Here is an 11,360-nt window from a genome sequence, read left to right on the forward strand (position 1 = left end):
AACGTCTGGGTTGACTTCCCCTTTCAGTAAAGATTGTTCCAGTCTTATGTATGACAACAGTTTACATTTTTAAACAACATATCTAAGCAGGTAACATTTATTTGGGATGCAGAACAACATTTTTCTTCAGCTTAAGGTCTTCACTACCACTGTTCGGGTAGCACACATTCACACACATCCACTTAAATATACAGTCTGTAAAGGCTATACTTGGCATGTGCAACATCAGTATACATTTAGTGTAATATGAGATAACTAAAATTTCTGTGAAAAATAATTTCTAGATTTACAAGCTTTAAGGAATATTCAGTTTTGGTCTTTCAACATATTTGTCAGTTATATGGAAAAGTCAAGTGTTTTAGTGTGAAAGTACAGTAGCAGCACTTCACAAGAGGATGTCCTTCAAGTCTCCCTCGCGCACCAATAACAAACTAGTTGGGGAGGAAAAAAAATGGCTGAAATTAAGTGCTGCAGTCCAGTGGATACAGATGATTCTGTACTTTTTCATTTTGTTTGACCTCCATAGGAAAACTTTTACAAAACATCCTCCAAAACCACACTGAACAAAAATAGGATGCATCTTGATGCACGCACATTTGAGTTCACTCAAACCAGTGACCCTAAATGGTAACCGGGGGGTTTATAGTCACTGAAATGTGTTACCATTGTCCAACATTAACATCCATATTGTGTCCAAGAATCAGACAAAAAGATGGTTCAAAAGACACACAATTATAAGTCACACACACCAGTTAGGATGCAGTTTTGCTTAGTGTTTGTCTAGCCGTCAATATCCCAGCTGAAGAGATGATGCTTCACCAGCATGTCCTGCACGCCCTCCTTCAGCGGCCTCTGCTCCTTCTCCTAGAACAGAATGGAACAAAACAGAAACAGACTAAACGCTGGAACACTTTATAGCAATCCAAAAGATAAAATGGAGAGCTTAGAGGCTGAAGAGAGGACATGAGACAACGATGGCGGGAATAAAGTGAAGCGCCGACTGAATGGTTGATTCTTTAAAAAATCCATAACCAGTAACCATCATGTGTTCCCCTCTGAAAATGACATACATTACAATTACAAAAACATTTCTGCTCCTCAACTTTCTTGGCTTACCTCTTTCTGCTCCGGTAATTCACAATCTTGGGAGAGACTGAAGGCAAACTTTGAAAGGACCCTGTAGAAAGGAAAGTTACTTTTAGTTGACTTCTCTATGTAGGCTAAACTATATATTGTACTCTATTGACAGCATTCAAGAACAAACATCAATCCATTAAATCTTTATCAAATCCAAGTACAATATCCAGAGGCTCTACTTGCTCAAATTCTTACCTGAGTTCACATTTGATCTGAACCCATCCGGGACTGCGCAGAAATGACCACGGATGATACCATTTCTCTACAGCCGCCATGCTGGAACACAGCACCTCCAGCCATAAGTGTAACACCTGCTCACTGTTGGGAAAGATGCATGTGCATGTTTCGATTTAGCTTGGTTTCAACTTTTACTTAATTAGAGATAACCTATTAACTCTGGCATGCGTGCGTGTGTGTGTGACCTCACTTGAGGCCGACGCAGACAAGAGACCTGAATTTGACATCCATCTGAACATGAGCCACGTCGTGGCTCATGTTGACTGACTGAACTGCCTAAAGATGAGCAGACAGATGGCCCTCAGACAAAAAAAAATAAAAAAGAAACCTAAAAGTTCCTGATGAGTAACTAACTACTCACCCGGTATAGCAGCTCCTCTGGTGTTAGAACCTTCCCATCTTCATCTAACCTATAATAAGAACCATTACCATCAAATAATCAACAATACACATACTGGACACCTGCAACCAAATAAGAGCAACCGATATTTCGTAAATGTTTTATTTTATCATGCACACTTCAATGATGTAATTTCCAGCTAAATCCATGCCAACTGTGTGTGTGGGTTCGGAAGATGCGTGTGTGTGATTACCTGTAGGTTTTACACAACACCAGTCTGGAGTAGACAGAGTTGAAGTCCCTCTCGACCTCTCTGCTGGCCGCCTGAAAGGTGGTGGGAGAAAATGATGCTGGTGGTGTGACATGAAATTTGCCAGGATAGAATTCACTGTACCTCTTCTATGAATAACCACGGGTGACAGGGCCCGCCCAAAATGGAAGGTTTCTTCAGGCCGTGCAGAAAGATGGCCTTCAGGGCCGGACAGAGAGTCCCTCGAGCTAGATCAGTCACAGCTTCTGTTACCGAGTCATCTCCTGCTAGCGAGTACTGCAGACACAGAGGGTGACAGCAACTACAGTAGTAAGAAGCAAATATCACATTCGAAAGAATATCTGCTCTAAAAAGACGCCGTTGACTTGTACATTTTGAAGATAATGATTTACCTCTTTACTTCTTTCATCAAGGAGCTCCACAAACTTTGCAGGGAACCAGCCTGTCGAGAGCAACGCAGTTAGTAAATGGCAGATTATGGAAAATGAGATTACCCATAGTGCAACCGGAAATGCATCAGCATACACACACCTCGAAGACCATTGAGCTCTCCAACCCAACAGTGTTCATCCTTTTGTGAGACGATCTGACCGTTTAAAAAAAGAAAAATCACATGTCATCTCAGCCAACTATTTTGTTCAAGGGTCATCGATATGAATGCGTTTGTGTGTCATAGCTCACCGTGATGATATCATTCTTCCTGAAGCCCAACTCATCATCATCATGCCGCTCAAAATCCAGCAGAGCCTTCGCTCGTCTCCGTCGGTTTCGGGACACGACCAGGAAATTTTCATGGTCCCGCTGGTGGCTCTCCATGGAGTAGTCAGGGGTTAGCTCCTGCAGTGGAAAACAAATGGCCAACACACTTCACTCAGATTTCCCCTCACGGGATGGAGAAAGTATCTATTGATCTGGCTATTTTTGACTGTGAGTCTTATTTTAGTGACTTGATATTCTGCATTCGTCATAGTGATTCAGTGCCGCAGTGTTGTGAACTCACAGTGCTGGAGTGGCGTGGGTCCAGACAGTGGAAATGCTCTGAAGTACGGGTTATGGCCTCTCGAAGGGCCGCCACCAGCTCCGTTTGCTTAATGTTCTTGGATTTGAGAGCTTCAGCCTCATCCTCCCCAAATAGCAGAGAGCTGAGAGTGGACTTTCTGCGCAGGGACTGTCTCCGCACTACCTGCACATGCACGGAGACAAAGCATGTTAATTATGTCACCATTAAAAACAAATACAGTGGTAACTTGATTCATCAGATTTATTAAACAAATGTTTTGGTTTTATAGGTTAGGCTGATGCTAAAATAAAGGAACCGGTCTAAAGAAAGTTAACACTGAGAAGAAGTGGATTGAATTTATGCTCGGAATCATTAAAAAATATGAGCAACTTGTGCTGTTAGTCAACTTGGCTATAATACATGACAAGGGCATTAAAGTTCTTTAAAGCTGCGGCCCTTTACCCATGAAAAGATTTACAAGCTGTGTGAATTGTGAGCAAAGCGAAAAAGGCAAAAGAGTAAAGATTAAGTTGGGCGAAGAAAAACTATGTAGCGATTAAGGAAACACCCTGTGAGATGAAAGCATGGTCAACAAACAAATTAAAGTGATAAATCAAGGTACCACTTAGTAGACTAGAAGTCAAGTCTTAAAAAGTAACACGACTGACCTTGTTGAGATTAGAATTGAGTGGCGCGTTTCCACTGTCGAACTGGGCCTGTTCGTTGAGGATGTAGGCAAGGTGCTTGTGTCGATGGGCATCAAGTGTGTCCTGTGACAGATTCCCTGCCAGCCTCAAAGCTTCCCCAAGAACTGCAGGCCCATCCCTCAACTGGCTTGGTAGGTCCGACAGAGTGTTAAAAATGGACGCAGAGTTCTCCGACGATATGAGCTCCTCCTCCTGAGGCAGTGGAGACGGAATAGTCAGCATGATAAAACATCTTAGATATTTCATCTTGGATCAGAAGGAAGAAATAAAGATGGTAAGAAATCTGATTTCAGTAAACACCTTGATCTTAAGCATGCCCAGTGTGATTTGAAAGAGCACTAAGGAGCCCTGGTAGAAAAGGAGGTCCCAGATCCTGAGTAGCAAACGGATGTCCACCACACTGGCAAAGGATGTCAGGAACCAGTGCAATGTGATCAGAGACAGCTCTGTTAGATGTTAGAAAAAAAAATGGAGGGAGAATTTTATCTAATACTCTTGGATAAGTTCCTTCATTTCCAGCGAAACAAGCCGTACCAATGTCATGCTCCTGCAAAAGGCGGTCAAGGGCCGGCAGGTACTGAACGATGAGCTGACGAAGCACCCTCTGGTCTGTTTGGACACCCAGAAGGGTGGAGGAGAAGTATGACGGAGGAAGGAGGTCTTCAATCAGGGCACACATCATCCAGAGCACATCCTCCTCCTCCATGAAGAGCAACAGACAGGAAACCACCTATAAAAAAAAAGAGAGGTAAGGGCATAGTGGGGCTCCACGTGCATCGATGACGAAACAATCGGCAAAGCTAGAAGAGATAAGTAAATATTCACCATTCCAGTTCCCTGACAGTACCCAATGTCAGGGTAAAGCCAGGCCAAGCCTCGAAGTATCCGTCGCAGCCTCGGGACCCCCACACTTGTTAGGTTGTTGAAGCACACGTTGGTGGGCATTGTCCGCAACAAGTCCTTCTCTATCTAAGGGATGCATTTTATTTTATTATTCTGTAAACACTCAGGTAATTACTGTCACTCTATACATTACATTCACCTTCGCCAACATCAGAAAAGATGGATGGAAATAAGAAAATTTGTTTCAATGCAGCTCTTGAATGGCATCATTAGCTGATGGCTCTCATTAGCTGATGCAGGTGCTTGTAATGTTATGATGAGTAGATATGTACCGGTATATAGATATTTAAAGGAGAAGTCAACCCAAACATATTTTTTTCAAGAATATGTTCCCAGCAGGCCCACTACTGATTAATTTTGCATTTGTGGAATATAAGTTAAGCAGCAAAATGCACTCGTTTTGAGCCATCTCTGGGCGGCCATTTTGTCTTCTGTCGACTGAAAATGACATTACAACTGCTCACAACGACCAATCACAGTTGGCCTGTTATCTGAATCTGAGCCGTGATTGGTCGTTGAGCAGTTGTGATGTCACTTTCAGTCGACAGAAGACAAAATGGCCGCCCCTAGAGATGGCTAAAAACGAGTGGATTAACACTTATTCCACAAACACAATATTTATCAGAATGCCCTGTTTCAACTAGTGGGCTTGCACAGAACATATTCTTAAAAAAAAAAAGAAGTTTGCGTTGACTTCCTCTTTAAGGGATCTCACCTGTTTAGAGGTAGAGGTGTCATCATTGGAGCTGTTCTTGATGATTTCTTTGTAGGAGATTTCAGAAGTCCGCTTCTTCTGCAGTGCTCCAGACAGTCGCATCCATAACTGGCAGAGGGAAAACACGTACGTTGTAGTTTGTACCTTCAGAAAAAGTCGCTAATTTCCCATTTTGGGTAGTATTTGGGGGAAATGATTGAACAAGCCACTTACCTGTGGCCTCATGCTATGAGGAATGCCACCCAGTACGAGTGCGCGCAGGCGTTCGGAGCGAGGAAGGACCGGTGCAATGAGCTCCCAGGTGAGGTCGCCCACTGTGTGATTGTGCGTGAACTCCAAATGGGCTTGCCAGCGCAACCTCTGCTGAGGGTTTTCACGTTGTGGTGAGCCTTCAGTGCCCAACCAAGGACTGGGATCATCAGTCTCTACATGAGAGGACAGGAAAAAAAATATAAGATAATTGGAAATGTGTGACTCTAATGAAGTGATTAAATTATAATCAGTGACGGTCAGAGTCCGAATAACATCAAAACATCCAATGAATGCCAATGTGTGTGGGTAAAGAACAGGAATGACTTAAAAAGAAGTTAATAATATTCAGGATTGGTCTAATAAGATAATAAAAATACCACTGTCCTTATCTGACAATTTTCAAAAACCTGACAGACTCAGTGATGGGAACATTTCAGCAAAACAAATGCTAATTTCATGACATGCTAATTTAATGCCGGTCAGCATGTAAAGAAATGCTGACCAGTTGCAGTCATAACACCAAGATGACATGCAAGTGCTGATTTAGTGCAACTAATTTTTACCCAAACTGCTCTTCCATTAAATATTTTCCAGATAGAATAAGAGGAACTTCACGAGCAAAGGAATGAGCATGTCCATATGGGTCGAACATTACCTTCTACATCCACTCTGAAGCCAAACTCATCATACTTGAGTTCATTCTGTTCAAAGTTGTCTCTCTGTAGAGGGGAAAGGAACTGTTTAATTTCATTTTCAAGGAAAATGTGACAGGATGCTCACATAGTTCGACACTAGTGATTCCAATCATTTAAAGAGCCAAGGCATAGTTTGACGGCACCCCAAACAAAAAACATCACAAAAAGAGGCTACGCAGGTTAATCACAGCATGTAGCTTCTGCCATCTTTTCAGACCAATTAAATGAAACTGGCAAATTTCCTGCGCCACACCTGATGATCTCTCACAGAACAGCGCACAGCGTTTGGTAATCACTCATCTGAACATATACATGCACAAGAAGTCATGTGCTCACTTGATGGTACTTTGCCAAAATGTCCTGGGGCCACATGCTAGGAGTGAGAGCCGAAAAGGGCCCACCAGGGGCCGGAGTGTATGTGCCTGAAATAAAGACAAAGTGCGTTATTAATTCAATGTATTATTATTATTATTATTACTAAGACATCCAATCAAACAAGATTGCTGAAGAAATGTGTGTTAATAATAAATACAGCATCTAAATGGGTGTCGTTTGGAGAGTAAATAAACAATACCTGACATAATACTTGGTTCTAGGGTGATGCCTTCTCTATCCAAAGACTGCAGTCACTCTGAAGTCAGGTGCGGTAGTAGTTCCGGGATCTGCTTAACACAAAACAGCACAAGGTAGTTCATTTAACTGCTCATCCGGACATGAAGGTCTCTCTGCAAAATGAAGAAGTAAACTTACGAAAAGAATGAAAGAGCAGGGAAGAGAAAAAGGAGGACACCGCCTCTCATGACCACATGACAGCTGCTCTCACAAGAGGCTCATTAATAAGCGCAACTTGTCTTCACACTCTGTTCTTGCACATTAACGGCCCTTTGGCAGAACTCGCAAACTGATTTTTCACCAGCAAATGTCAAAGTTGGTTCTTTTCAACCCTCAAAGGATCTGTGACAGGATCAAACATTGGCTTCCGCATCATGTCCCCCTACAGGTGCTCCAGAATTACAATGTTCAATTTGTCAAGCAGGAACAACAGAAAATACACATTTTTAAAAGCGTTGTTGAACCTTCAATGAAAGCTTTGTAGTTCCATCTCCTTACTGGTGCCAAAATAATAATACCCAACTATAATAGAATTACAAGAATAAAGCCAAAATATAAAGAAAATACAGTTGTAATTTTAGAAGAATAAAACGGTAGATTTCTGAAAGAAAAATGTAATATTACACCTGTATTACCCTGAGTCACTTTCATGGATTAGTGCAGGTCAACAAAGGTAGACTGTAGAGTACCCACGAACTAGGGAAGTACTGTAAGATGTTGCCTCACTTACATGTGCAACCACACGCAAACAAACCGAATCGAGCATGAAACGCAAGAGGCAGCCGCAGAAATGATTCACTCAGCAGCATCCTAAGGAGGATTTAGGACTTAAGAGATGAAAAATCAATTTGAGGATGGGAGGATAGCCAAGCAGCTTCAGGGGATGTGTAACTCAGAGGAGTATCGGGATTTGAGAGCTACGCCCCGACATACACTTTAATCACATGCCAAGAAATCCAGTGTCATGGGACGTCCCCAACAAACTGTTGCACAAATACAGAAGTCCATCCAAAATATTCACCTGCAAAAGTCAACGTTGAATACTGGCCATCAACGCTTAGAGTTCATTGTTGGGTCAGAAAACGCCAGTGTTAACACACAGTCACTTGTCATCAGTTAAATTAGATTGTTTTGATGTTTACCTACTTCACAGCCACGTTTTATCCTTTTGTGACTATCATTTAAAAAAAAAAAAAAAAAAGATTTGTGAGGCACAGCAGTCAGCACAAATCACCAACTTACAACTTTGTTTTTTAGTTTTCATATGTTTACAGTTGTATGCCCGTTAAGAGTGTTCAAAACGTTACTTAAATCAATGCCTGTATAGTTAGTGATGGTTTCATAATGGCAACAGTTTGACTTCAGAACAGAGTCTTTATTTCCAGTATTTCTTCCATAAACAAATTCAAGCTTTAAGTGGTTAAAGCATTATTTCTTCATTCTACACGGTATATATATGAGAACTGCTGTTTCTATTAGTCAGGTTCTCTAGAATCCAAACCTGGCTTGACAAAGGTCTTGTCAAACTGTGCTCGCCCTTGTTTACCCTGGAAAAACAACATGATGTAAGAAGATTCGACTGTGTGTGTGTGCATCGGATGTGACTTTAATTGTGCATCAACATTCGAGCACGAAGACACAAGAAGCTTAACACTGGTGGTGACTCATGCTTTCATCTAGTTAAGGAAATACGTCCACCCACACAATGCCAAAACAAGACGTTTTATCTTGAGCTGAATGGTCATAATGCCAGATTATTTTTTTCTCTCCACGGAAAAGACACATGCTCATTCTAGATACGGATTGCATTTAACGTTCACGGGGAAATAGTGGAAATTACACTAGCTGCAATTTCGAAAGGAATGTTCCGTGACGTCGAAACAGGATGCAGCTCAGGAATATGTTACACACATAGCTCCGCAAGCTTTTCTAGTGCCACTTTCTTTGGAATGAAGACTGGAGAAGAGCTCTAGATGTTCTCAGAGAACAAAAAACAAAAACAAAAAAAACATATGAGCATGTCATGTCACGACCCAGAGCATCATCAGATGACGTAGAACGACTCCAGGTCCCCCGATGACGTCAAAACAGTCTTAATCCTACTAAATATAGCGTTACTTTTTAATTCATGCCAATCCGTTTTTCCAAACCTAACATAAACACACGGATTATATATTTAAAACACTTGAATCGTACGTCACACCGAAGAAACCATAAGAGAAACAGTTGATAGCATGCGTGGCAGAATCCATTGCAATGTGTTCATTCTGTCGTCAGCTGTTAGCTAGCATTAGCATACTTCCAGCAATTACGTGTCATGATGGACATTATAGCCAGCTGGCAAAACTTACCGTGACATTCGTCAACTGTAAACACAGGCGTGTGGCTAGCGGCGGGCGCGTTGTTCACAATGAACCAAATAATGAAAACGCCGAATACGGGGCCATGACGTTCTCTCCAGGGAATAAAAAATTCACTAAGCGTCGAAGCGATGGTGCACCTGCTAGCGACGTGTCACTCTGCTGTATCCTTGCACTTTTCAACGCTTGTTCCTTGGCCATTCAGGAGAAATAGTTCCACATCCCGGAACTACACGTCCCTGTGACATCGTCTTCTGAGTATCCTTCCGCGCAGCAAGAGGTGACGTAGCACAACAAATCTATCGTTCATTAATTTCCTCCCCCATTCAGTCTCTCAATTTCCTATGTTGTCTACTCACAAATGGAAAAATAACTACAAGTATCGAAACGATAAACATAAAATATCACTATACAAATTCAAATACTGCCACACATTATCATCTTAAAACACTATTTTAAAACAAACAAACAAAAAAAGATAAATCCAGCCACAACAAATGGTCTTAAATTAACTTTCTTTATTTACACATATGAAATAGCATAAATGGCTCGAGGAAGAGATTATTAATTTTAATTTGATATTGAACTTTGACAGGTGGATTCACCCACATTTCTCAGCATTGCTAAATCGACATGTTTCATTACACCAATCATTCATATTTAGGTCAGTGCTGTGCATACATTGCAGATAATGTAATTTTAATTTTTACTGAAGCAAAGGATCTGAAACAGGACTTTCAAGAGTCTATTTTCCCAGAAATATGACATAAATATGTACTTCTACTTAAACTACAGAGTGTTGTTTTGCTGTTTATGATGATAAAATACAAATTTAGGGTACAATGACTTAAGTTAATTACCCACCATGACTTTCATGAAATCCACTGGTGATTAATGTTGAATCATACGCTGTCGTGCCACAAGGTGTCTCTAGTGTGTTCACTTTCAGGACTCATTGGTTACAGTTTAGCCACTGAGATTAGAAAAAAAAAGAAAGAGGCCATGTTATACGCATACTTCCAATCCACCACCATCATACGTGAAATATATATATTTTTAACTGCAGAGGACAAAATCTCTGCAATAGAATAGGACATTGAATTCAAAGAAGTGCGGTGATATTACAGTAGTTTATGATTACTTACGTGAACATCTAAAATTAATTTGTTGTGCCTTTTTGCACACATACACACACGCACGTGTGCCTCTCATGTTGCATTGCAGTCCAACGCGACCGCAAACAACTCCAATAAGCTTTGTTTAAGAAACATGTTGACTGCATGCTGTTATTGGCAAGGCAGACTTGTTGATGTAATCTCATTACTGTAGATTGTGCAGTTGAACCAATAAATGAATAATGAATAATAATGTACAAACTGGTGAGTGTACATCTTAAATACCTCTCCTGCTTCCACCTCAGCACTCTTGACTCTTTCACAATGGCGCTTCGGCTATTTTAACCCCCTCGCTTTGCTCGAACACTCATCTCGCTGCACCATGCCACAGTGAGTCACATCAATAAAAATGCTGCAGCCCAAAGCCGACCTTGCCCACGGCCTGCAGAGCCCCTGCATGCACCCTGCATGTCATATCGTGTGGGTGTGGCTCGGTTTGTGACTTTCTCCTCTGTATTCCTCATCTGTCTGGCTGCCTCTGTCATTTTTGATACAGTGACGTAGACTGGTGGAGAAAAAAATGGCTCATACACTGCGGTTGCTATGACGTCAGACACGAGCAAAGCGAGGAGGAATAGAATGAGAAGAGAGGCATTCAGAGACAGCGGTGAAGGTAATGGAGAGACAACATCCTGAGATAAGAGGAGTGCGAATGAAAAGGATAAGAGGATGAGCCAGACCATTATGAGTCTGTGAGGAACGATCATTGTCAGCGTGATGAATAAACGAAACAAATGATTATGGATTAGCATGAAACAGCCGGTTATGATCAGTTAACGGGGAGAAGAAAGGAAACATTCAATCATTGGGATTCAATGTGCTTCAGTGCAGTTTTGGGGGGGAGACGGAAGATAGTGCTGTTGTGTTACACCAGGAGGTTCCGTGCCCATAGGAATCAGTGTGTATTCACATGCATAATTTAAGTACGTATATTTATGTACGTGCACATAAGATAG

General features: G+C 41.5%; 1 protein-coding gene across 2 annotated transcripts; it reads right to left on the minus strand.

Moving 5' to 3' along the window:
- Nucleotides 1–81: 81 nt before the first annotated feature.
- Nucleotides 82–9,464, minus strand: sgsm3 (small G protein signaling modulator 3). Of its 2 annotated transcripts, XM_086055215.1 has the most exons (21): nucleotides 9,221–9,464; nucleotides 6,832–6,919; nucleotides 6,594–6,679; nucleotides 6,218–6,281; nucleotides 5,524–5,735; nucleotides 5,311–5,418; nucleotides 4,518–4,661; nucleotides 4,227–4,422; nucleotides 3,993–4,138; nucleotides 3,654–3,884; nucleotides 2,986–3,168; nucleotides 2,667–2,822; nucleotides 2,517–2,571; nucleotides 2,378–2,427; nucleotides 2,109–2,261; nucleotides 1,968–2,038; nucleotides 1,736–1,784; nucleotides 1,565–1,650; nucleotides 1,333–1,455; nucleotides 1,117–1,177; nucleotides 82–864 (listed from the first exon to the last, which is right to left on the minus strand). In XM_086055215.1, exons 2-21 carry the CDS (start codon nucleotides 6,836–6,838, stop codon nucleotides 781–783), a joined length of 2,265 nt encoding a protein of 754 aa, XP_085911341.1. In that variant the 5' UTR covers nucleotides 6,839–6,919; nucleotides 9,221–9,464; the 3' UTR covers nucleotides 82–780. The 2 variants fall into 2 exon arrangements, with proteins under 2 accessions (XP_085911341.1, XP_085911342.1); XM_086055216.1 differs by lacking the exons at nucleotides 82–864; nucleotides 1,117–1,177; nucleotides 1,565–1,650 and having other exon boundaries at nucleotides 1,361–1,455.
- Nucleotides 9,465–11,360: the final 1,896 nt, after the last annotated feature.

This window comes from Filicampus tigris, chromosome 16 (assembly GCF_054856515.1).
Source record: "Filicampus tigris isolate MCC_2025a chromosome 16, RoL_Ftig_1.0, whole genome shotgun sequence".
Taxonomy (NCBI): Eukaryota; Metazoa; Chordata; class Actinopteri; order Syngnathiformes; family Syngnathidae; genus Filicampus; species Filicampus tigris.